Raw genomic sequence first — 27971 nt, 5'->3', positions numbered from 1 at the left:
CATTTCTCATGCTGCAACTCTGTAAAGAAAATGGCCATCAATGTGCAGAGAAGCGTCTCTCTCTCCCTCCCTCCCTCTTTCCCGTTCCCTTGCTCGATTCCTCTCTCTCTCTGTTCCCCTCTCACCCTTCCTCCCTCTCTCTCTCTCCCTCTCATCCTCCCTCTCTTTCTTTCCCTCTCTCTATCTCCCTCTCATCCTCCCTCCCTCGCTCTTTCAACCTCTCTCTCCCGCTCTCCCTCCCTCTCAGTCTCTCTCCCAACCTCCCCCCCCCCCCCCCCCCCCCCTCTCTAACCCTCCCTCCCTTTCTATACGACCTTGGGTGAAAGACGGCTCCCATTCAAATAACTATATAAGGGGGATTTCAGGGGTTAAATAAAGGAGGGGGGCTGGGGGTTCTGTTTCAGCTGGTGTGAAAGGGGGAGAAGTAAAACTTTTATTCATCACAGGGTGACACTCTGGAGAAGCTAATGATTCATGGACTTTGGCGGGGGGGAATTAGGTTGAGGTGGTGGTGATGGAGGAGGAGTGGGGAGCAGGGGTGTCGGGGTGTGATGCGGAGCGGAGAGCGAGTGAGCGAGAGAGAGAGAGAGAGAGAGAGAGAGAGAGAGAGACAGAAGGGGGGCTCAATGGGGTTTGAAAACTGTTGTCACACACCAGCGGACAGGTGTCTGATGTCAAGTAACTCAATCCCTTAAAGGTTTTCTTTCTTTCTTTTTATCCGAGGGATTTGACGATACAGACTGGGGCGGCTAGGGAATATGGAATCCCCCCCGGGACCCCACACGGCCACTAGGGGGCTTTTCATTAGGACTAAAGGTGTGTGTGTGTGTGTGTGTGTGTGTGTGTGTGTGTGTGTGTGTGTGTGTGTGTGTGTGTGTGTGTGTCATCCGTGTGCGCAAGCCATGTATCTCCCCCAACGTCATATCAGTATTAGTAACTAAACTCATTCTGTGTATATTTAGGTAATGGTGTCATCATTAATATAACACACAATTAATGGTGCGTTTGTTTTTTGCCTCACACAGCTGGGTCAACACATGCCAGGCATAGGGTCTGGTCAATGTGGGGGGGGGGTGGATTCACCAGCCATTGTCCCGGTGTATTCATCGCTGCGCTGGGTTCCTTGGTCCACACTGCAGCACTGATAACGTGAATGGAGCGCGCCCGTAATTAATGTTACGAGTCCCACCTGTGTTTGCCCGGCTATTGCGACACTTTGGGGCGAAGAAAGGAGAGAGGGCAACGGGAAAACACACACCAGACAAAACAGACCCGAGATCAACGGTCCGGCCTTTGTGTCGGACCCACACGCAAACACGCACACACAAGCAGGCACACGCACACAAAGACACACAACGACAAGGCCTCAGGGCATCCCGCCCATAAAGGGAGTCTGTTCAGAGTGTGTGAGAGAGAATGGAGGTGTGTGTATGTGGGGATGGGGGTGTGTGTCCGCTTACATTCAGCGTTGGTGAGGTGCATCAGCAGAGCCAGGAGCAGCGACAGCAGCAGAACCTTGGGCACAGGCGTCGGCCCGGTTACGGCTCTGCGCATGGCGGGACAGCTGGGCACCTGCATGCTACTGGCAGCCTCGTGGCGCGCTGGCTCACAGAGCCACGGGATTCAGGTCTGGTCCGATCGCTCAGATGCAGGGTATTCACAGCCTGCAAGGAGGAGAGAGGGGAGAGGAGAAAGGGGAGAGGAGGAGAGAGGAGAGGAGATGAGGAGAGAAGAGGAGTTTATGAGGACAATAGAAAGGGTGAGGAGGAGAGGAGATGAGGATAGACGGGAGTGAAGGGAGGAGGAAAGGAAAAAGGAGGGAGAGGGGGAGAGAAGTGGAGAGAAGGAGAAAGAGGAGAATGCGTTAGACAAAGCTGTTTGGCTGCATGGGTTTTATCTCTCCCTGCACATTTGTGTCATCCCCTTGCAGCCCCTACCACACGCACGCACGCGCGTGCGCACACACACACACACACACACACACACACACACACACACACACACACACACACACACACACACACACACACACACACACACACACACACACACACACACACACACACACACAGAAAGTCGGGGCTGCAGCTGACAGGGAAATAGGAAGAGGCTGATGTGCTTGCGGGCTACGTTCTGACACTCCTCTAAACGGAACAGTCACTTTGCACACTGCCATACGTGCAAGCCGACACTAAGTGTGTGTGTGTGGACGGATATGTGCGCGTGTGTGTGTGTGTGTGTGTGTGTGTGTGTGTGTGTGTGTGAGAGCAGGGGAGATAACTTGCACACATGAAGGGGTGCACATATACGTTTGTCTCCCGCTCGCTATGCAGAGGTTGTGAAGGCAGAGAGCTTTATTCTCTGGCTGTTGGCTCAGATCAGTGATGGCATGCCGTGGATCCGAACACGGCCCGTCGTCTTCATTTCATTTCACAACTTTGTGTGAGAACATTGTTCATCCATCCCTCAGCAAAATGAAGCCACTTGTACCCGACGTGAAAAACCCAAACCATAATGCAAACAACATTATTATTATTAATAATAGTATTATTAATTATTAATAACAATGATATTTAATGATAACACGATTACCAATATTTCTTACATTTTAATAATAATAATTATGCTTTAGGATTCAGACAGAGTGAAACTCTAATGGTAACATATCCCTGGTAGAGAGCCTAAACGCTATAAATACGTCAGTCGTACAACTGCAGGCTGCTGAACAGATGCCTACAATAGCAAACCGACGTCTACTCAATTCTCCTCCCCATAATGCAGTGCCGCAAGTGAGGAACCCAGTGGGCTCCGACACAGTGTACCCCCATCTATCCTCCCCTCCGTGGGCCTTAATAGCCGAGAGTGCCCTTAAATGGATTAGAGGTAAAATTAAGTGTACTCCAAATCTATACAATGTGATAAAGTAGCCTAGCTTTAACACAAACACACACACACACACCCAAACACACACACACACACACACACCCAAACACACACACACCCACACCCACACACACACACACACACACAAGCCCATCCTTCAAATCGGTTCAAGTGCTACTTTAACAACCAACGCGATCCGTAAGACATAGTAGGGGAAGTGTTGGCATTTGCGTCCGCTGCCACGGAACCTTTAGTGGGGAGAGGCCCAGCAGGAGGCGGCAGAAATCAATCCGACACAGTGAGCTAGTATTAGCCGCTGCGCCGCTCCATCCCTTGTCATCCATTTCCTTTAAGCCAGCGTTTGATCCTGAGAGATGGATGCTCTATCTTAGCCGCCGCCGCCGCCGCGGCTACGGCTAACCCCCACCCCCCCTGCCTCCGCTGCCGCCGCCCCCCCAACACACACACGCACACGCACACACACACACACACACACACACACACACACACACACGGGGCTGACTGGCGCGGTAAGCTAAAGCATGTGATCTTTAAGAAGGGGGAAAGCTAGCGGTAGCGTGTCACGGTGCTAGCTAAGCTGGGTTAGCGCTCCTGTAGTCTGGGTGGTTGTGCAAATCTGACCCGCTGTGCGGCGCGGGGCCTTAGCGGTGAGATACCGACGCTAGGGGACGATGATGCTATGGGTTGGCTCGTGCGCTATGTGCTATACGCTAGCAGCTAGAAAACGTGATGACAATGCTGTGAACTCACTAGCCGCACTTAGCTACGCCATGTGAGCGTGGCGCAGACATTTCCCTCGATTCCCTTGTTTCATTATAAAAGCCAATTTTGCCTTCCCTTCCCTTCGAGGAGATGAATAAACCAAAGAAAAAAAAAGGAAAAGAGGAAAACAAAAACAAAAGAAAGGAGAGCGAAGAATAAGCGTTAGCATAATGAGAGGAGGGAGCAGGCGGTGCAGAATACAGCGCATGTTGCGGCGGATTGGTGGGGGATGGAGGGTGGAGACAGTGGGAGGAGGTGGGGATGGGAGGTGGAGGAGGAGGTGGAGACGGGGGGAGGAGGAGGTGGAGGAGCAGGTGGGGATGGGAGGTGGAGGCAGGGGGAGGAGGAGGTGGGGACAGGGGGAGGAGGAGGTGGAGGAGGAGGTGGGGACAGGGGGAGGAGGAGGTGGGGATGGGAGGTGGAGGAGGAGGTGGGGACGGGGGGAGGTGGAGGTGGAGATGGGGGGAGGAGGATGGGGATAGACAAGAGCACATGTCACCCAGCGCCTCGGAGGAGAGGCGAAACCCCGCTCATGATCGACGGTGTGAGGATGAGCGATGCGGGGGAAGGAAGGCGAATCAATTTGAAGGCAATCTTCGACCCCCGCACCCCCCCCCCCCCCCCCCCCCCAAACATACAGACAACACGGGCCTGCACACACACACACACACGCACACACACAGGCCTGCGCACAATCACACACACACAACACAGGCCTAGGCACACACAACCACTCACAGGCCTACGCACAATCACACAAACACACACATACACAGGCACACACACTCACATGATCACACACACACGCACACACGTTAGAAGGAGCGTGCGGACACTCAAGACGCACCATGCGTTAAGTTAGTAGCTCTCGTGCCGCGGAGGTGATTAGAGCCAATCGGATACAAGAGAGACGAGGGGAACAACAAAAAAGAAAAAACACAGTCACTTCCTGTCTGTCCTGGTTCGATGACGCGAAGCCCGTCCATCCAAACTCAGAGCCACCACCGTCTCAGGTAATCAATGGCTGGTCGGGATTTGCATAATGACATGACATTAGGGACGGCGAGATGGGAGACGCACTCAGCGCTCGCTCCTTCCTCCTCGGGCAGCATCCGCTACACACGCACGTGCACACACGCACACGCACACACACGCATGCTCACAGGCAAACAAAGCCATCTGCATGTTGTATAAGCACCAGCGAGGGGGCGGGACACGATGCCAGGAACCTAGCGTGGCGCTGGAGGCTAGTGTCAGGCTAGTGTCGGGCTAGAGGCTACGTTGTCCCATGGTACCTGCTAAAGGGCTAAGAGATGATCCTATCCCTCCATCATTTAGGAAATGGGTGGGTGGACGGCCTCTGCTCCCAAACGGTGGGAGGGACGGTTACTGGAGCGCAGTGCTGCACGATTATGACGAAATAAATGAGAAACATTATCTTTTCCCAGATTTTGCGATTATGATTATTAACATTATTATCGATTTCATTAATATTCTGTGCCGCAAACTGCATGATAAAAAAAAACGATGATCATTTAGCAGCGGCGGGGTTTGTTATTTGATTTGAATGCGACCGGCGTACAGAACCTGTTTTATTTTATTTCTTGGATCTTTTGTCTTATTTAATAAAAAATTTGCAATTAGCTAATTGCGGAAGTCAAAATCCGGATCCCCATAAATATGCTATTAATTGTACGGCCCTACAAGAGGCGGAGGTTGAGGGGGCAGGGGGGGTGGTGTACTCTGAAACGATTCTTCACCATTACCATATAATCTCCTCACCCTCAGCTGCCACCACCCACCGTCACCCATTTCAACGTCCCCCGGCAGCGTGGCCATTTCCCCTCTCCCTTTCTCTTGGAGGGCGCCGTTCAATTTCACACATGGCGACGGTGCCACCGGAGCCACCCATTGACGTTTATTGCGGCAGAGCGGGAATAAAGGAAGGATGAAAGAAAAACAAATCTAGTCCTTCTCCCCCCCCCCCCCCCCGCACCCGCGCCCCCGCCCCCCGCTGGCATTGTGGTGTTCCCATTCAGCAACACTTCATTCAAAGGGTTTGGCTGCTGATAGCGATCATGCATTATTAAACAAAGCCTGACAACATGCACATTGTTAATTAGAAAAAAAGAGAGAGGGGAGGGGGGTGGGGCAGAGGGAGGAAATTCGAGGAGCTGTGGAGCTGTTGTTCTATCTCTTCCTCCTGATGCTTATCAGGGGGAGAGACAGAGTGGGAGACAAAGAGGGGGAGACGGAGAGAGAGAACGATCTCCTAGCAGGCTTTTCTACTCTGCTGTTGAAGTGTGTGCGTCTCTGCCATGATTAACCCAATCCCAGGGTCATTGTTGGAGCATTATCATTAGCGTGTGTGGGGGGGGGCTGGGAAATAAAGGGTTGTAGTGCATTTCGAGCCAATAGCTATCCGTTGTACATGATGATGGTTTCTACTGCGATATCTGAGCGGAATGGCCAAAGTCTGAGGCTGGGATCGCATCCATCACCAAAGCTTCAGTGGTGGCTGCGTCCCATTGGTATCAAAGTGTAATGGTCCACTTAGAAACAAGACGGCAACAAATTGGAGTTTGGTGTTGGTTTTAATGAAAACATAGCTGCAAAAAGCAGAACATTTTCGCTTTTCTGTGTGTGTGTGTGTGTGTGTGTGTGTGTGTGTGTGTGTGTGTGTGTGTGTGTGTGTGTGTGTGTGTTTATTTACCAAGGGATTTGTTTTAAAGAGATGTTTGTATGGCTATTTTCAGACTCATTCCATGAACTGCGAAGGAAGGACCCATACTGTGTTATTTTATTTTCTCACTGACCATATAACCCCAGTAATACTGTAATTAAATTACAACTATCTAGACTATATATCCCCCCCCCTCCATCCTCTTCCATGCCTTACAAGGACAAATCACATAACCTTTAAAAATGAGGGGGGTTTGCACAACGTCGGCACTAGGATCTGGAGGGGGTTTGTTCACCGCCCCGCCCATCGTACCTCGGAAGGTGAAGGGATGAGAAATCTTTGCTTCGCTTTATAAACCCACACCTTTACCCATTTCCCACCCGGACGAGGGGAGTTAAATAATGCAGCCGTTCACCCAGCTCATCTGAAAATAATCATATGCAGGGCTCCAGCAGTAAACGGGGGACCGGGAAGGGGGTGGGTCCTTATACGTCCTAATGGTTTCTGTGATCTTCGCTGACCTTTTTCCCCAAAGATGAAGAATCGAGACGAGCCCCGGAACTCAATTACTGCTCAATTAAGGCGAGATAGCCGCCATACGCATACCTGGTGATTTCTGACAGTCAAAGGGCACACCTCTTGGAGGTCAGTGTTCACCAACGCACGCACACACACACGTGCACACACACACACGCGCGTGCGCGCGCATGCGCAAAGACACACACACACAACACCCTCGCGCACACACACACATGTGCGCACCCACACACATGTGCACACACACTCGTCCATACACACACACACACACACACACATTCCACCACTGCCGCGGGAGGAACGGTGACATTGCAGTAAGAAAGGGAAGAGCTAGTGCATGAAGATGGCTGCTCATCACACACTCACGTCGTCGCACCCTCCGGTGCTCATTTGAATATGTCATGTGACGGTGGTTATGAAATATTCCTACACACGCACACACATACTCACACATGTGTCACCGCCCCCACGCGCTATAAAATAAACAGAGTGTCGGTTTAAAGTCTTGTGGTACCTGGGATGCTGGCAACGTGTCAGGATACCAGCTTTGGTCTTTCTACCCCCCCCCCCCCCCCCCCCCGCCCACACATCACACACAGACACACACTCACTCGCTCTATAAGGTGCTGTCAGATATTAAATTAGTTTCCCTTGTTCCACTTCGAACGCTGGCACTTCCTCAATCTTTCATGAGCACTACCTGATGAGCCCGTCTCTCTCTTTCCCTCTCCCTCTCTCGTCCTCAAGGTCCCTTACTTCTCCCTCTTCCCACCGTTATTTCCCACTGATTTAGGGCCAGCTTGAGCCACTCTCTCAACCCCCCCCCCCCCCCCCCCCCGCTGCCTTTCCCACATAACCCCCTTCAAACCCTTCCCTCTCCAAATCTGCCACTGTGTGCAATAACATCCCTCAGGCTAAGTAAGCTCTAGACTAGACTCATCTGAGACCCATGACATTCACCGCTTAGAACTCTTTAGTTGCAATACTTATTTTCTACCCCATCATGCGACCTCCCTAGAGCCGGCCTCCCCAAAGTCGTAAACCATCCCAACAGACACCGGGGTGTCTCGGTGTACGCCAAGCGGGCTAAAACATTAAATCCCCGTTCATGCTAGCGTCCGGGACGCTATTGTATTTTTCGTAGGAGAAGACTGGGAATCTCGCCTCTGATTGGTTAGAAGGGCTCTCCTTTAGATCGTGTTTCGATTGGTCCTAGCTGTTCGGGGGAGTTTAGGGTTAGGGTGAGGTGTAGGGTTAGCCCTAACCAATCAAAGGAGAGCCCTTCTAACCAATCAGACGCGAGAATCCCAGACTTCTACACAAAACACATTTTTTGTCCGGGATAGCGCTAACCAGGCTCAGCGGTAGCGGTAGTGATCACTGTCCGACATATAAGGAGCATAAAAAGATTTGATTACTCTCCGGTGATGATAGAGCACACGGTGGCAGGCAGAAGAGTCGCTGATGTCGTTTGCGGTGCGCCTGTGCTACCATGGGCCCAGAGAGCACTATTATCGCCGCGGGAATCTAATAGAGGCGCCCCGTGCTTGTCTGTCTTTGGGGGTAATTGGTTTAAAAAAGCACCTGCTGCGGCAATGAACTAAGCCATCACTGTCCCCGGTCCTGCCATATTTTTTTCATCTCTCTTGTTTCTCCTTTTGCCTCTAATCCCCACCAAAGAAGAGGAAAAAAAAAAGGCTGTTACAGAGAAATGTCAAAGCCATTTCGCCCGCTCACACAAAATAAATTGTTTGCTTTCAACGCCGTTACCGTTGGCAGGGGGCCTCCAACACGAGGCGAGATGACTTTACAGATCAGAAAGGAAACCGATAAGAATACAGCATGTCATTTGATGCACTGTGCATTATATAAATATATATATACATCATTTACATGTAAAACTGGAGGAGTTGGAAGGGAAGAGAGAGAGGTCAAGGTTAGGCTTGGGCTATCAGGATACAGCTGGCTGGTGGGAGGTGGGAGGTCGGAGGTCAAGGTTGTGTTCCGCGTGTGGATCACGGTGACCCCACGGTGACCTTCAGTACACAATGCCGCGGTCGATAGCAAAGAGCACATCACACCGTTCCACGTAGAGTTCCTCCCGTTGACTCCGAGATCACTGCTCATCTACTGTGCTTGTTCCACTCTCTAAGTCTAGCATATAGATCCTAACCTCTCACTCAAAGGTACTCATCGCATCCCTGTCTCTCTCTACATCCCTGTTTCTAAATATATATCTTTAACCCTCTCTGTGATCCACTCTCTAGGTGACATCTCTCTCACTCTCTGTGATTCTCTCTCCTACTCCCTCTATTAACATATATCCTAACCTCCCTTTCTCTGATTCTCTCTCTACGTCTCTCTATTTGCATACATCCAAACCTCTCTCTACGTCCCTCTATTTATGTATAGCCTAACCTCTCTCTCTCTCTCTCCCCCTGTGAACCTCTCTCAACGTCCCTCTCTTTATAATTATCCTAACTTCTTTCTCACTCTCTAACTCTGTGATCATATATCTCCCTCTCTTGTTTATTAATTAAATTCAAACCATTATGTAAGCCCTGAAGATCGCTCAGGCTCCCCTCATTTGCAATGATGTCGAGACACAAAGAGACGCACAAATCAAGACGACAATTCTCAGTGAAAACAATTGTTTTAGATCCTAGTCTTGAATCTTCCGGGGGTAGTGAGAGGGTCAATCTTTTTTAAGAAAGATAAATAAATATACCCTAACCACTCTCTCTCTGTCCCTCTCTCATAAATATCTGAACCTCTCCCTCTCTGTCCCTCTCTTATATATATCCTAACCTCTCTCTCGCTCTTTGATCATATATCTCCCTCTTATATATATCCTAACATCTCTCTCCCTCCCTCCCTCCCTCTCCCTCTCTCCCTCTCTCTCTCTCTCGCCCCCTCCCTCTCTCCCCCTCTCTCTCTCTCTCTCTCTCTCCCTCTCTCCCTCCCTCCCTCCCTCCCTCTCTCCCTCAGATGGATGGCTCCTGCTCTACAGTATGAGACCCTGACCTCCAGTCCAGTGACTGATTACCACATGGCCCTGTTATGCTGCACCTTGGACCCCCCTCCACCCCACCCCCTCCAGCCCCTCACACAGGCACACGCACACGCCACTGCTCACCAAGCGAGTGGCTGCACTTTGTTGAAGGTGTAGATGGGGCGAATAACACGAAACATAACGCAAACAAAACCCCCGACCCAACAAGATAAGGGTATCGCTCCTTTGCACATGTCATTGGGGGGGATTCCCTTTCCCCCTGTCTGGCGGCAGCGACCACGTTTGCCACCCGACGGTAACCGGCACAACAGGTGCCCTTTGAGAGAACAATGGAGAGCACAGCAGGCCCGGGCCGGCTACAAACAGCCCCTGGCTAAGTGTTTAGCGCCTTGTAACCCATCCAAGACACTGTGCTGACGTTGGCCCGCGCCCGGCCGCGCTGGACCTCACGAGACGGGAGGGAAAACACAAAAACAGACCATAAAAAAAACGACGATAGACGAGGAATTAGCTATCCTTCCAACAGGCGAGATCGGGGGAAGGCCATTGTGCTGTTGGAGCAGCGAGTGTGGAGGAGGAGGAGAGACGAGGAGAGGGAGCGGGGAAGAAAGGAATTAACGCTACAGTCGGCCGCAGCAGTGATTGCAGCCAACCTGGAAGGGCTGGGATTAAATTTACGCTGCATGAACAAGAGGGAGTGGGTAAAGGGGGTGGGGGGAGGGGGAATGATGTTACGTATTATGAACCAGAGAAAGAGAGGGAGATACAGAACGAGAGAGCGAAGGAGATAAAAATAGGGAGATACAGAACGAGAGGGAGGTAGAGAGAGAGATAAATAAAGAGGGGGAGAGAAAGAGGGAAAGAGTTAGTGGGAGAGAGAGAGAGATAAAGAGAGGGAGGGAGAGGGATACAGAAAGAGAGGGATAGAGATACAGAAAGAGAGGGAGAGAGACAGAGGAGGATGGGAGAGAGATACAGAAAGAGAGAGGGAGAGATACAGAACGAGAGAGGGAGAGAGGGAAAGGGAGATACAGAAAGAGAGGGAGAGAGATAGAGGGGGATAGAGAGATACAGAGAGAGGGGGAGAGAGATACGGAACGAGAGAAAGAGGCAGAGGGACACAGAACGAGAGGTAAGGGGGTGTGGTGGAAATGGATAATGGAAGCAACGAGGCACACAGAGGGAGAGAGCGGGAGAAAGGTGGAGCGAGGTAGGAGAGAGAGAGAGAGACGGGGGAGAAGGAAACGAGTGAGGCAGTGAGCGCGATGGGACGGGAGAGAGAACAGGGAGGGTGGTACGTGTGTGTGTTTGTGCACTCACATGTGTGTGCGTGTGTGTGTGTGGGGGGTGGGTGGAGGAGGGGATGCACACTGCAAGGGAATGCGCCTCACTGCCAGCTCTGTCTCACGCTCCGTCTGTCCCTGTGCTGTTAACGGAACCAGAGAGAGACAGGGATGGAGAGAGGCCGGGCTGTGCATGGAGTTAAGGAGCGGAGGAAGGGAGCGAGCGAGAGACGGAACGAGGAGAGGAGGGGAGGTAGAAAGGGAGAAGCGAGGAGGAGGAGGAGAGAATGAGGGAGAGGGATGGAGAGGGACCAGGCTCTACATGGGGTTAAAGAAGTGAGGAAGGTAGGAAGCAAGAGGAGAGGAGCGGAGGGAAGGTTGAAGGGGAGAAGCGAGGAGGAGGAGCATAGAAGGAGGGAGAGGGAAGAAGAGAGGGCTTAACATGGGGTTAAGGAAGAGAGGAGGCGAGAGACGGAACGAGGAGAAGTGAGGAGGAGGAAGAGGAGGAGAGAGAGGGATGGAGAGGGCGGCAGCCAAAAGAGAGGCTGATGGGGGCGATGTGGAGCAGCCCCCCCTCCATCCTTCCAGGGAAACAATAGGTCCAGACTGCATCAGTCTGGACCTATTGTTTCCCTGAAAGGATGGAAGGGGGGGTGGAGAGAGGAGCTGGAGAGGAGCTCCGACAAAAGGAGAGATGGCGGGTTCGGGGGGAAACAGTTTAGTCAGCCGCCCCGTTGCGAATAACGACGCGCGCAAATAACGACACGCGCACACACACTTCAGTCACAGAGGCACACTCCTGTGATCCAAGCAATATATGGTGGATCAACATCATTGCAAGAGATTGCGCATACAGAGACAAAACCACACACATGCGTCTACACCTTTGTACGCACGAGCCCACAGAAACACAACCTTGCAAACGCAGACTCTAAAAAAAATGCGAGCAAATCACACTCACAGACGCACACAAGCCGACACACACAGACGCAGGCACTCGCAGCCCTAGCGGCGCACTCGACCGGCAACACGGCGGCCAGCTTGACATCCACCCCCAACAAAGCCACAAGCTGTGGGAGGATGAATAATCACAAGAGAGCCAATGGGGGAGAGGGATGGCCGACAGAGAGCGAGAGAGAGAGCGAGAGCGAGAGAGAGAGGGGAAGTAGCCCCAACCAGCCCACGCAGCTTTACAGAAAACTCGGACAGGGTGAATAGATAAAATAACATTCTAATGCCTGACACTCGCCAAGGTGGAAGTCGACGCAACACAGCCCCCTCGTTGAAAAGAGAAAGAACAACGAAAAATAACCACCATGAACGCAAGCATTTTTCACTACCCACAATGCATTTCTATAGGAGTCAACAGCGGCGTGACACCATAATCTTTCCCCGAACAATCGGATGGTGCGGTAACACCGTACTGTAATTACATTTTCTGCCCCTTTGTTGTGTGAGCCCGAGCCCATTTGGGTGTAGGGAAATGCGGTACTTAGGCGTTTGCTCAGGGATGCTCAGGGGCGAACACGCTACGCTTACATGACAGCGTAATAATTACAAACGCAGAGACAGGGCCATTATCTAAATGCTAATGTATTGCGATTGTACCCCGAGCTAAAATGTTACCGACAAGCTATAGCTGGCTGTACAATGGTGATCGCCAGGGCAAAAACCAAGGATGGATGGAATGCTCACTCAGCGCCGTTGCGTTGTGTGTTGTGGTGTGTGCGCACGTCGTGGGCGTGTGAATGTTGTGTTTTCACCGCAAGGAGAGAGCGACAACACACTGGGCCACGCTAAAGTCTAGGTGCATGTTGTTTCATCTAGACGTGGTTACAGAATTATAAAGACAAAAAAGGCTCCGCAGGCATGGAAAGGTTGTCCTTGAGGTTGGTAATCAACTGGTTCCTGTGGTTTTATTTATGACGAGGAAGAAACATGCTCAAGAAAACCTAGCTAATTAAAACTACACAAATTGCAAATGTGCAAGTGCAAAGCGACGGGCAAGCTGTACTTGAAAACAGGACAAACATAACAGGTCTTTGCTAAATACGAAAAATTAGTAGTTTTGTACAGCCGACACCACCTAGGTTGATTGACCATTCTGGCTTAAACTGTTCAATAATTCACCAGTGTTACGATTCACAAGCTATTTAAGCAAATGCTTTGATGAAGTTTCAGCCGTCTCCACAAAACGGAGAAGATAAATGTAAATCTATATTCGGTTCCTGTTCTCGGGCCAGGCCCTGGTTCTTCTCATAAAAGCAGTGATGGAGGCTGCTTAAGCATCTCAAACAAGGGAATATATACGGTTCGGCCCAAGGCCCGGGCTGTAACTCTTCCCGTTGCAGTTTCAGCGAGACAAATACTAGCGGTCACAGCATTAGCGACGAAATAGGACTAGATTCCCAGCACATTACGGCACTCCACAAGAAGACATGGTATCAAAAAGCTTCTCAAGGCACATGAATGAATGTCCTTTTTTATTGTCCACTCTTTGGGGATTCGAATAGAATTCAAATGCCACCTTAAAAAAAAAAAAAAATGCCATTACAGGAAATCAAAATGCTGTGCCGAGCATCTGCCAGAACGGGGACATTTCTCACCTTTTTAGTTTTTTATCACATTCTGACATTTCACAAAACCTCTGTTCACACAGCTTCGCCGTGACAACAACCGAAATGAAAGCCGTGCAAATAAAAAAGCAATGCAGCACAACACAAGGCAGCAACTTATTGCGTCGGCCTTCCATCATCCCCAAAACAAAAACACACATATTCCTCCCCCGTTCCCCCAGTCCCATCCGCCCCCTCTCTGTCCAAACACGCCCCATGATTAAGACCCAGCGGCACCACTGCCGTGTCTCCCTGCCTGTCAGCGTCCCCTCATCACCAAGGGCCCGCCGTTGACTGACAGCCCGGCCATGCCTTATCATTAACCGGGGCCGCCCACGCATCCTCGCAGGGGCTCAGATGACAGAGGTTCCAGGGTCTGCACAGCTCCCACCTCCCTCACACCTCCCTCCTCCTCCACCCTTCCTCCCCTCCAGCCAGCCAAAGTGTCATCTAAAGGCGATAGGGCCGGGGGCTGGGGGATTACGCACTGCATAATTACCTATTTAAAGGCCCTAATTGAGCATTTCATTAAGAGACTGGCACTGAGATTTTGCCGGCGAGGGCACACAACAGGGACTGGAATCTGAGGGAGTGACTGTGTAAGGTGTGTGTGTGTGGGTTTGTGCGAGTAAGTCTGCCTTTGCAAGCGTGTGTTTGTGTTTGTGTATGTTTGTGCAAGTGTTTGCGTGTTGGTGTGTGTGTGTGTGTGTTTGTGCAGGTGTTTGTGTTTGTGGGTGTCTGTGTGTGTGTGTGTGTGTGTGCAAGTGTTTGCATGTCTGCATTGCGTGTGTGTATGTGTGCGCACGCAATTTGTGTGTGCGTGTATGTATGCACACAGTTTTGAAAACCTCATCAGACTGCAACCTTGGGTTGCAGAGGCTAGCCTTGATAGCAGCCAGGTCTCGCTGCCCACTTCTAAAGGCAAACAGTCCTTGAGTCTTTGTTTACAAAGCACTTGGTCCATTTAGCCAATGCGCTTATCGCCAGACAGTGCAGTTACACTCGTTCACCCGTTGATATAATTGACTGACAGTAATTAGTGAACGGGGGGTGATGGGGTTCACACTAAATGAGTCACCTATGACCTTGCAAATTAAAAGTTGCGCCCGATGGATGAAGTTCTGCTGATGTGGTAAACATGGCTCTGTGATTCGGTGGTGGGTGCGTGGGTCCAGAGGCCATTTAAAAGGAACTATTTCAGTTGTCGTCTGTTCACACAATAGGATTATTGACGCAGGATGTGAAGGGACAACACAGCGCTTCTAACCTACACAGTTTCCCCACAACATTTCTCTCTGAAAGCACCTTTACCTCATGACCGGTTGTATATCCTGCTAAGTATTGAGAAGTACAACACGCTTTTCAGGATGTTTTATTTCTCTTCAAACTAAGTCAGGTAATCCACCATTCTGTCGTTCAGGTCGAAGAACAAAAGGCAAACAAATCCAAATTATGTTCTCTCCGTGTAGGCTAACTCCAGGGAAGTCAAGATTCTTTATCGCGGCTGCTTTATGAATGCTAATATCAGAGGCTTTACACCCGTTTCTCTTGTTGTCAAAAACTAGATTTCCCGTAAGACTAGAAAGACATTTCACCGAGGGGGGATTCGGTGTGGGCCAACGTGCGCCGTGTGCATTGAGCTCAGCTGAAGCTGTCCATAAAAGGTTGGGAGTGAATTCATAACACGATCAATCCCTCAAACCAATGCCGCCATCGTGACTCTGTGCGTCGGTGTCCAGGCCTCTGATCCGATTAAAACACGTCAGCTGTGTCCCAGAGCTCATGCTATTGTTTTTAATGCTCTGCGGTAACAGAGATAACATCATTATGGGATGTGATGTTCGCCCCGGATCAGATGTCTGACAGGAATGCTTTGATTGGTCGGGAGAAAAGAGGGAAAGACCTCTCTGCTTGGCCGTTTGATGAAGCAGTCGTTTTATTGGCACATCAAAAGCCTTACCCCGTACGTGCAGATAGTATGATCTCCAGGGATCTCGGTGAAAGCTTGTAAAAACATCCACGAGGACAAAGGGCAGGGAAGGTGGACCAGAGAACAAAAACAAAAAAGGATTTCATTTATTTGGACTGAAACTGAATATCCCAGCGCACATGTGGGAAAGCTCCCGAAACGACCCCTCGCCGCCTTCCCCGTACCCCCTTCCCCCTGAATCTACGGCTGGAACACACACCCATTCATGGCCCAGTCCACGCCTCAACGGAACCACACTGTGTGGGTTCTGGAGGGCCAATGTGGGGCACATCATGGGGAAAACCCAAGGCACTAAAGAGACCCCCCCCCCCCCCCCCCCCCCCATCCGGAACCACCACCCAAACCCCCCGCCCCCCCCCACTCCCCAACCCCCCCCCCCCCCCCCCGAAGCCGTTGAAACATTTTGTGAAAGCATTCGAGCAGAATACGCCGCGGCCTGAATAGTTTACCCATGACCAAATTTGACCTGGATTTCTGGAGTGTCCGCGCCTCTCCCTTCCAGCGCCTCCCTCCGCGCTGCCAGTCGGGCGGAGAGAGGGACACGGCGGGCAGGCGGCTGGCAGTTGCCTGGTGAATGATTGACTAGAGGTACTGAAGGGCCGGCAGCTGAGGCTGGCGAGCTGGGGGCTGTGTGGGTATGCGGATTTGGACGGCAACTGCTCTCACCGGCTGCAGATAAACTCGTCCTTCCCCCTGGGGAGAGTACACTTTGACCATTGGGGCCCAGACAAAGGTGCGATCCGAAAGAGGGTGCGCATGTGTTTGTGTGTGTATGTGTACTTTTTTTTTTGTGTGGAAAATGTGTAGACCATTGAACTCCTTCTAACCCTCAGAACGCAACGGCGTTCTGTGCCATTACGGCCCCCGATGGCTGTTAAAACCAATGGTACAGGGGGTTTGCTGACTGGGGTAAACGTCAACATTTAACGGCTGTATTTGAACTCTTTCTGGCGTTCACAAGTTGAGTGCGGCGTTCTGCATTCTGACACTGCGCGCTGTGTGCATTGTTGGCCAGCCAAGTACAATTGAGTGGCTTTTATGCGGTTTGAGGTTAAACAGAGAACTGCTCAGGAGCCCAGTCAGCAAGCCCCAAAACAGCCCCACCATATCATCACATCTCCAAGTTTTGCTGAATATCAGCCACCTTGCCGTTTTCCCAGCACGGGCGCACGTAGGCACTCACTCACGTGGGCACGGGCATGTACACACAAACACACACCCAGGCTCACGCACACACACACACACACACACACACACACACACACACACACACACACTCACACAACATAAACTCCATGTTATCTGCCTGCTCTGCTCTACCTTAACGTTAAACGGTTGGCTTCCAGGACATCGGCAGATCACTGCAAAGGCATCAGGTAATCCCATCGGACTCCTGCGTCTGGAGTGCCTCCGTAACACAGTGTTGCAGGCACGGCCGGCCTTCGACGACGTGTTTATTTACGTTCCCTGGGATTTCTTCAACGACCTTCTTATAAGCAGATGTGCCCAGGCGAGCTCCTTCGGTCGCAGATGTGGCGCCGAAATGCACACGTTAAGTGCAGTGCCTTGTTTTGTCACTGATCTAAGGGTCCGCCGTGCAGCTGAAAGGCGATCTGATTTGTTAGACAAATGAGGTAAACAGAGGAAGCCGCTCTGAGTTCATGTCACATGAGCGCCGTCCACATCGACGCCGATACGAACGTGACGCCAGCCTGACCCCGCCGGTCTGGTAGAAGAACCTTTTGTGTGCGAGCATGAGGTTTACCGCCTGGTCGGAAGAGGGGGGGGGGGGGTCGTCTTATCGTAATCCATAAACTTCAAAACAACCACCAGGGCTTTCCGACTCCCTCAGCCCTTTGTTATATCACTGTGTGTTTGGCCAGTGGACAAAGGGACTCCAGACGCAGAAATGAATTTGCGTGCGTTAACGGCCCATTGGCGGCGGGCGGCGGGCGGGGAAGCCAGACCACATAATCTCTGGTGGAGGGGGGCCGGGGGGGGGAGTAACAAACGTCTTTGTGTGTGAGGCGTGTGTCTCTGCCCCCTCTGTTGGCTTCTGAGCCGCGTGTGTGCGCGTGTGTGTGTGTGTGTACGCTCGCTGGTGTTGCACTTCAAAGGGGATCTGGTGACGATGTGAGTCTCGATAAGGACACAAGCGGCACTTGTGTGTGTGTGACGTGACTGCACGGCTGACGGATATGCAAATGCAGTAAAAAAAAAAGAAAAAGGTCTCAAGGTGACAACAGACTGAAGCCCCGCTCTGTGTGTGTGTGTGTGTGTGTGTGTGTGTGTGTGTGTGTGTGTGTGTGTGTGTGTGTGTGTGTGTGCGCATGCCTGTGTCCGCGAGGAGTCAAACCCTTCAAAGCGCGGGCCTGTGTGACCAGACGGGTCACCGGCGGTCTTCGCTAAAGACGCGTTTATACAACATCAGACCACCCACTGGAGCCATCTCATTACCGGGACATGACATGCCGTAGACCGAGGTCACACACACATACACGCACACACACACACACACACACACACACACACTCAAACCTAATAAGGAACTGTGTGGAACCCGTTAGCCCTCGCAGACAGGCACAACGTGGAAACAGAGTTAGACTGTGTCTCTCCACCATGTTATTGGATTACTGCAGTGCGGATGACCTGACCTAAATAATATCCACTATGGGGGGGACTTTTTATGTACATGTGATCCAATTTGAAGGAGGGAAGGAGATTACGGTATATTTACGTAGATCTAGGATTGTACAGTGCAACAACTCTCACGAGTCCTCTCAAAAGGGCAACATGGAGTCTCGCCAACAAAAAATCCCATGATGCACTCTGATGTGCAAACCCTATAGGGAATATCACGATAATCTGATGATGCATACTGTATGTGTGAATGTATGTCTTTGTGGGTTAATCCCGGCATGAATGTTTTCTACACGTCTTGCGTGTGTGCGTATGAACGAGCAACTGTACATTTACATGCAAAATCAATCACCAAAGAGTCTAATCCATGACAATCCTCTGAGCTCGTATCGACGTTCCACGAAAAGAACAGGACCCTAGATGACAATTTTCCCCCGAAAACAGCATCAGCAGCCAATCAGTGTGGCTGTCCCGCTGGGCCGAGATTCGTGTCCCCCTTCCACTCCTCATCTCATCCATCTCTGGCTTGGGGACCATCTGTCTTGCTCCCCGATGGGTCGGTAGTGAGGGAGGGGGGGGGAGAGAGGGAGTGAGGACGCCACAGAGTGGGGAGGCCGAGGGAGAGAGGGGAGTGGTGGTACTCAGAAGATAAGCCTGATGGGAGTGGGGAGGAGGAGGAGGTGGAGGAAGTGGAGATTGGGGGGGGGAGCAAGTCAAGAGTCAAGACCATCAAGGCTGTGGGGATTGATCAGAAGATGATGTCCCACAAGATGAGGTGAGGGGGATGATGTCATAAGATGAGTGCCTGTGGTGGACGCCTCGTATTACGACGATTGCGGTCGTTATTATGTGTGTGACTGTGTGTGTGAATCATTATTGCACTCTCACACACACGCACACGCACACACACACGCACACACACACACACACACACATTTATACCACAACCGTTCATGTGCACTAACGACGGCTTACAAGGCAGGAATATAAACCATTCAGCACAACAAACGCACACATACACACACACACACATCCATTGAACTCAAGGCCGGGTGCCATAACGACCCAATCAAATATATTCAGATTAGAAAGGTGTCGCATTACCATCCAGCTGGATGATAAATACGCGCTTAGACGCCGCCATTAATCTCACCCCCCACCCAGACACACTCCTGCACCCTGCGCTCCACCATAGAGAGAGAGAGAGAGAGAGAGGAGAGAGAGGAGAGAGAGAGAGAGAGAGGACAGTGGGTGAGAGGAGAGAGGACAGAGAGAGAGAGAGAGAGAGAGAGATACACAAATACACACAGTAGTTGGCGGTGGAGGGTAAAGACACGGTGCGGTGCTAAGTCATGACCCCCCCTGGGACCGAGGGGGTCACCTCGATGCTGTGTTTGGTGAGAGGTCAGCGCTGGAGGAGGGGTTCACGGTGCGGGGGGTTCACCACCCCCTCTCTCCCCTGTTGTCCTACCCCCGACCCCCTCCACTCCTCGCAGGGCTCCTGAAAGGTCATCCGACCCGTCTGTGATAGTGGGAGCTGGACGGCGCAAACATGTCCATAGGTGGGGTGGTGTGTGTGGCGCTGAATGCGATAACTGGTGAATCAGCTGCAGTATTTATTTTATAACTTTAGTGGACTGTTTTAGGCAAATTCATTTGCAGACTAAAATATTGTGTTGTACGGTGTCTATTATACCTCCATCTGCTTCTTCCCCACTCTCTCCCTCTCTCTCCCTCTCTCCCTCCCTCTCACTCTCTCCCTCTCTCCCTCCCTCCCCCTCTCTCTAACTGTGGGGCCGTCTCCCTTACACATTAGCTCCAGACGACACTGTGTCATAAGTGGCCACTGTCGGCCTAATGAGCAGCAAGAAGAGAACACTGCAGGCCAGGGCGAGGATTTAAGACACACAGGACAAGAGAGACTCTCTTACACACACACACACGCAGACACACACACACACACATTTACTTAGACAATCACACATAGACACAGTCATCCTCACAAACAGACACACACCATGTCACACACAGCATGTCACACACACGCCCAGACGACTACACACTCTCGGTTGTGCACTCACACACAGTGGCTTAGGCAGCACATCTCTCCTGAAAATAGTGGTTCAGGCCCCTGGGGAGACCAGCGGCAGACAGTTTAGACAGCGGCACTCTGCCCTCAATATAAACACAGCCCCACACCGGACTCAAAGGTCAAGAGCCCGGGAAATTACGTGCGATAAATTGGAGGCGGTAGTGAATTGTGTATATGTGAGTGGTGTTTGATGATGTGGAGCCAGGGCCATCTTCTGAAAGTACAGCCCGGTGAATCCGGGTGGCCAGTGAACAATAAAGCAGTACCCTCCCCTGTGCATTTCAATATCAATGGGCAATCCTTGTGAAGAAATGAAACAGTGAAAAAACGACTGTGGATTTGCTCTGACATGATCTTGAGTGTCCAATACGAGAGGTTTAATTAAAGCAGGTATAGCACGTATATTGACTTGGTCTATCCACATCTCTTGCGAATAGCCATCAACAGATAACAAGGAAAAGATCATGATTTGTCTGGGCTTATACTGATGGATTTAACACATTATGTGATCAGACTCTCCGAGGCAAAGTTGCGGATGGAAGCTGTCAGAGGTCAATTCAAGCAAAGCTGACAATCAGTCAATATCGTCCATCTGTCCGCGAACCATTGTCGTCCATCATTAGTTCAGCGGAAAGATGATTTGTACATTATGAAACGTAAAACTCCGTATCATTAGTATACGGCCTGTGTTCCCACGCGTCACCCTGGGTCTATAAAGAGGCAGCCGCCTGGATTATGGAAGGCGATACATAGGGCCTATTGTGTGCGCGGGTAAGGGACCAGTAAAAAGTACTTGTATTTCATGGGGAGATGGCTGATTAGCTCTTGGGGGAACTGTAAGCCGTTTCAGTGCCTTCGTTTGGGGCCTGGATTCACAAGGCGCCGGTTAAACTTAGGATGATAAAACAAAGGAAAAAGCTCTGGTATTGTAGTTGTTGCTGGCACACACGCGCCACACCTATGCATACGCACACAAACACACACAAGCACATACACAAGTGCACACACACCTATGCATATACACAAACACACGCACATGCACACACCTACACACAAGCCCACACACCCATTCACACACACCTTGACACACACGTAAACACACACTGAGCATGTCATAGTCCAAGTTTTGGTCAGATATGCCTGCAGGAGGCTGTACACACTGCAAATGATGAGGCAATTGTGCACATATTTTAGCCAAAAACTATGGACCAATGGGCGACCACATTTGTTTTAATGAATGTTTTCAGTTTCCCCGACCCACTAATCAGAGCACGCACCACATGGGGCCCGCATTAAAAGCAGGCGAGTGGATCCAGTGGTCCACTCTTAAACAGCAGAGTGACGCCGATTTAACTCACTTCTCTTTTTTTTTTCCCTTTTACTGCGCAACGCTAAGTGTTGTGACCTGGAAAGGTTGTATTTTTTTCTTTTATTATTTTCTCCCCCTACTTGCGTAATGGCTGAGTTTTAGAGTCCGGCCTGATTACTTGTCTGGGGCCACTGAACAAGAGTTTGTCTCGGGGAACGGCGGATAATAAAGACCTCCTTGGTGCCATGTTTATTAACCACGGCGCTAAGAGCTAGCCTAAATGTCTTCATGCTGACTCATGCGCTACACTCTACCCCATCGTCCCACGACCCCCCAAAGGGCCTTGGTTAGCAGAGGGGGTTTGATACTTCGGTTTAATTTATCGTGACTTGTAGTGCGTTGCCCTTTCCTTCCTGTCCGAGTGAAGATAGTTCGACGGCGGGGGGAATGTGGCATGTGTCAAAACGTGGGCAGTTTAAACGAGCCAGACCTTTGGACGGGGGGGGGGGGGGGGGGGGGGGGATTAGCCAACGCCAGTGTCCGTACCAGCCCTTGGGCCCAGGTCGCACCCAGGTTACACCTCAACTCTCACACCAGCCACGGTCGTCCTTTGACTTTCACATTTTATACGCTTTCATTATCCACACTCGGCAGAATGGGGCTCCCAGTTAACTTAATAACTGTGACACTCTTTTCTCATAAATATGCAAATACAATACAGACACACTCAGTATGTCTAGTAGAGAAAAAAGACGCTCTTCGTTGCCGGAAGGCTCTGCTTGGAATTTGACCGTCGTGGTCCAATCTTCCCTTATTTTACTCCGCTTCCGCCTCTCAGCGACATTTTTCCCTCTATCGCACGCTGCTCTCCTGCTAGGCTCGCGTGAGGACCGTTCGTCGCCGCGGGCAACGCATTACAGCGTCGCGCCGCGTTTAATCACCGCCTGCGGGCGTCTTCGCCGTGCTCACACCAACGCTGGCGTTTCCACCACGCCGAGCAAGGGATCCCAGTCGAAGGACACCCCCCCCCCCCCCCCCCGGTTTCCTATTGTACATCTCTGTGTACTTTAGTATGCCCCCCCCCCCCACCGAGACTGAGTCCCCCACAGACTGGTGGGCGACGCAGGGGCTGGGAAGACGTTATTGACCGGGGGGGGGGGGGATTATAGCGGAGGGGGGGTGGGGATTGGCGATGGTCGTTTAGGTGTCGCATGCCCTCTGCTTTAACATTCCAGCAGTGTGCGGTGTGAAACTTCACAGGAGTCGTCGTCGTCCCAACACACACACACACACACACACACATCCCGACACGCACTTGCGCCCATTACAGAGGTCCTCCCCTATCGCCCCCCCCCCCCCACAGTCTTACAACAGCACACTGTCTGACCCCTCCCCTGCCCGTATGTGCAGTTTAAACACGCTTTCCGCTGTTCCTAATCTCCCCCAGCGATGGTCTGCATGTGTGTTGTACCTGGTGTGTGTGTCTGTGTGTGTGTGTGTGTGTGTCTGTGTGTGTGTGTGTGTGCGTGTTTGCCTGTGTCTGTGTGTGTGTGTGTGCGTGTGTGTGTGTGTGGAGGTGTGTTCTTACACTCCCCACCAGTGGCCCTCCATCTCTCTCCACTCTTGTTATCTCACTCGCTCTCCCCCCCGGCGTCTCTCGCACTCTCTCCCCCCCGGCGTCTCTCGCACTCTCTCCCCCCCTCTCCCCCCCCCCCCCCTCCCCCCATCTCTCCAGCCCTACTGATGGCTAATAAAAGCCGCGTCTGCTGAACGGGGAACAGCTGGGCTCCTGTGATCTGGGCTGGAGGGTGGGAGGGTGGGGTGGCTGAGGAGGGGGGCGTGGCTGCAGGGCTCTTCTGCCCTGCGAGCGCCATGGGAACGCATGAAAGAAGTACCGAGAGAGAGAGACAGAGACAGAGAGGGAGAGAGAGGAGTACACAGGGAGACACAGGGAGGAAGAGAGAGGGGGGGAGAGAGAGAGAGAGAGAGAGAGAGAGAGAGAGAGAGAGAGAGAGAGAGAGAGAGAGAGAGAGAGACAGAGAGGGGGGGAGAGAGACAGAGAGGGAGAGACAGGAGTACACAGGGAGACACAGGGAGGAAGAGAGAGGGAGAGAGAGAGAGAGAGACAGAGATGAGGTAAGGAGAGCTGAAGGAAGCAGGGGGCAGCTTTGAGAGGAGGAATGAAGGCTGAGCAGAGAAGACAGAGCAGGATATATATACACAAGGGAAGAATGGGAATAAGAGGATAAAAAGGCTGCGTTCAGACGACAAAACCGGTCGGCGGTGGTGAGAGACAGAGGGGGAGAGGAGAGCTCTGTGCCTGTCTGGCTCGGGGTGTCTTTCGTTGCCTAACCAGCTAATCAATAGCGGAGAGAAAACAGTATTTCCGCTGGCTGGCTGAGCTCTCAGCAGAAGAGGGTGAAATCCGAGCCCTTGATACGAGCCCGGGCTGTGATGACCATATTCCCTCTGTCTCTGGTATTCCCAAATCAAAGAAAAATGTAAAGAACTTTCTGCATGTGCGAGTCAGTGCTGCCGTTATGAAAGCAATTAGTTGATTAGCTTATTAATTAATCTGGGGAGGGCACATGACATCGAGTACACATTGAAGAACGTGCGTTCAAATGCTTGTGCTATTAGCTGTCATGTTTAGTACCAACCCATATAAACATTCCCAAGTCTGGGAACGTTATTTTGAGGATTGACCCTGGTCCGTGACGCTTCGCCCTCCCCCGAATTCTTCTGATCCTCGGAGACGGCTTTGATCCCTGCGCGTCTCTGGGAGTGCCAGTGTTGTTGGGATCGGAGTGGCGGGGGGGGGGGGGGGGGGGGGGGGGGGCTGGAATGGGAATGGGAAGGGGGGGTCGGGGGCGCTGCCTTTACCCCTGGTCAGCATTCCGGGCTGTAGGGTGCAGACGTTACCGCCGCGGCCGGCTCTGAAATAGGGTCCCCAGATGGGAGGGGGGTTCCTGTGATGTCGGATGGGCTTTAAATGCGTCCGACTTAAATAGCAGCCATATGACCCCCCCCCCCCCCCCCCCGTCAAAACTACACCCCGCCTAATCGAGCTGGTATTAGGAGATACCGTGTGTGTGTGTGTGTGTGTGTGTTAGTATGCGTGTGAAAATCTCTAAGTGTGTGTGTGTGCGTGTATGTGTGTGTGAGCGTGAAAGACCACTCCAGATGCTCCCAGCTGGCCGTGACCCAGAGAGCCCGATACATTTCTGTCTGCCTAATTGGAGAACACGCACACACACACACAAACACACACACACACAGGCGCAGACACATGCAGATACTCAAACGCACACCAGTCAAAAATAAATATGCACCCACACGCACACACACACACACACACACACACACACACACACACACACACACACACACACACACACACACACACACACACACACACACACACACACACACACACACAGTAATGGCCGACCCTCCTCACCACGCATGTCCTGCTGTTTGTGTTGTTTTTATAGAGGGACGAACATATGCCCCCCTTTGTTTCATGCAGGACACACAAGCACACAGCTAAACAAACAGCCCGCGGCCTAATGGCTCCAGAAGGGGGGCCAGGGGTGACTTCTGTTGACAGATTCCAGCACTACAGTCTACGTAGAACTGGGGGGGGGGGGGGGGGGGGGGGTGGAGTCAATGCGGCCAGCGATGCCGGCCATGTGCCCGGTTCCAAGCAGACAAGGTCATCGCTTAGGGGAGCAAAATAAAAACTCTGCGGAAAAAAAAAACTGAAAATGGTGAAAATATGAAATATACGGGGGAGATACTGAACGTTAACACTACAGGACTGAGGAGTTCAGCTGTCGTTCTGAGTGTCAGCTGTCTCTCTCACTTCTTCACACACGCACAGACCCACACACACACAGTTTAAGACCCCCCCCCCCATAGTGGGAGCCCAACGTTGGCCCTAACTGACAGAATAGGAGCATGAAGTCATTAGCTCCTAAATTGCAAAGGGGGCCTCGTAAAGATACGGGGGGCCACTTGATTAACACACTGTCTGGCTCTACCGCGCGGCAAACTGGCACCAGGATATCAGCAATGATGAGGATATAGACTCAAGAGTCAAGCTCCAAAGTAAAAGCGCATCGGTGGGGGCTAATCACAGGGGCTGCCAGCCGCAGACACGGGGGCGGGTACAGCACAGCCAGTCCTGTTCCCCTCTGAGATATTAACCTTTGCATTGTTTTCGTCTTTGTCTTTTATTATTGACGGACTCAATCTTGACTGCATGCCAGCACGGTTAATCGCTGAACTATTGGTAGGTCTGATTCCAGGCACAGAGCGTTATCTTCCCACAGAGTGTGTGGCGTCAGCGTTTAATCAGTGTTGTGCAACGTAACGTGTTGTCATGCCGTGCAAGATCAGGAAAGGTCAAACAACACCTTGGACGCAGTAGAGCGAGTAGGCTTACTGCCCGTGTATGGCCACGGAGAATGGCTCGCTAGTTAGCTCGTAGACGTAGTAGAGCAGTGGATAGCCTGCAGTCGGAAAAATAACTGAAAGCAGCCACATTCAAATGAAAACACACATAGACCGAACCATAGTACTTTCAGGAAGCCCGTCGTAAAGGTTGACTGACCGAGCGATGACTTGATTATGTTTTGGGCAAGAGAATATCCCGCAGCACGCATACGTATGAACACACGCAGTATGTGGCTCGATGGGAGCCTCATGCACACGGTCAACAACCCCCGAAGCATCAAGGCTCAGGACGCAAAGACGAGGAGAGAGAGACGAGAAGATGGAAAAGAGGAAAAAGTAACCGAAAGGTCACATGGTGGATTCAGTTCATTGAACAAGAGACTGGGACAGAGACGGAGAGATATAGAGAGAGAGACACTGAGGGACAGAGAGCGATAGGGAGAGACAGAGAGAGAGACAGAGAGAGAGAGAGAGAGAGAGAGAGAGAGAGAGAGAGAGAGAGAGAGAGAGAGAGAGGAAGCAAGAGCGAGAGAACCAGAGTAAGAGAGATAGGGGCGGAGTGGGGGGGGGGGGGGGGGGGGTGCGATGGCGTGGACAGATGTCAGGAGCGATAAGCGCCGAAGCTGACAAGCTATCGGTTACTACTCCGGGGCCCCGGGTCGGGCCGGTGCCAAGACAATGCCAGCGCCTCCCTGTGATGACCGCTGCCCGCGGAGGATGAGCAAAATGGCTGCTGCCGTTGCCAGGGCTGGATCACGAGGCACTGGCCCTGGCCCTGCCCGGCGCTTCTTTTGGGCAGAGGAGACGCCATCTGTGAGTGACAGCAGGAGCCGCGGCCATTTATGTTCAATGCGGAAAAACAAGCTGTGATTATTTACGTTGTGTTCGCCGACGGATCCGCTCTGTAGAGCGACGTAATGCGTCGCGGTTATTGTAAGCGGTGCGATCCTCTTCTTGTTAATTCATTCTCACTCCGCTAAAGGCCTCGCGGTGGCCTTGAGTGATTAGAAAAAACACTGCGCTGACGAGGATGGCGGCCCGTTCAGCGGCAGGGATCAAGCTTCTCCTCTCTCACCGTGTGAGGATTGAGACCCCGGCAGCAAGATTGAGAATATTGCAGCATTTCCCTGTTTGAACGCTAACAAACAGCAAGCCGGCCATAAATCCAATCCTCGAGGGACAGTTCGGGTTTTGATGAATCCATGATCGAGGGTGCATGGACGCTAGGTGGTGGTGGTGGTGGACGGGGCGCAGCAGGGGGGTAGAACATTCATCAATAAAAGGCAATTTACTAAAGTATTCAGCGGTCATTGATGATCTGTCAAACATTTAATTCATAAGCTAAATTGAATGAGCGAAATCATTTTCCAAAGGACTTTCTCCGCTTCCCAAAGCGAATGAAAGAACTCACTAATCGATAGGGTGGGGGTGCCTTATTAACCTCACGTGGTGGCGGGCCGCTGGCCCGGAGCCCAGTGCCGCAATCTGTTGGCAGTGGTTGCCTTCCTCTCCCTTCTTTTGTTCTGGTGTCTCGTATGTTCTGCCTCACAACAAACGGCTCCCCACCGACCCAGCCGCCCTCGCCCAGTCACACAAATAAACAGCGTAGCATGCCATTAAAACACTATTGCGTGAAGGGAGCCCGGATCCAGCTCTTGAAAAGGGGACTTAGTATTCAGTGGCGT

General features: G+C 51.7%; 1 protein-coding gene across 42 annotated transcripts in view; it reads right to left on the bottom strand.

The window, feature by feature from the left end:
• LOC115529744 (receptor-type tyrosine-protein phosphatase delta) overlaps window positions 1-27971 on the bottom strand; it is a 370859-nt gene that overhangs the window by 93687 nt on the left and 249201 nt on the right. For all 42 annotated transcript variants that reach the window (XM_030338732.1, XM_030338746.1, XM_030338737.1 and 39 more), the window contains one exon: window positions 1461-1664. In XM_030338732.1, coding sequence (XP_030194592.1) covers window positions 1461-1578 — 118 coding nt within the window. In that variant the 5' untranslated portion in view covers window positions 1579-1664. The remainder of the gene's footprint in view (window positions 1-1460; window positions 1665-27971) is intronic.

Source organism: Gadus morhua, chromosome 17 (assembly GCF_902167405.1).
Source record: "Gadus morhua chromosome 17, gadMor3.0, whole genome shotgun sequence".
Lineage (NCBI taxonomy): Eukaryota > Metazoa > Chordata > Actinopteri > Gadiformes > Gadidae > Gadus > Gadus morhua.
Note: the sequence above shows the minus strand (reverse complement) of the source record. Positions and strands in the feature narration are given on the sequence as shown.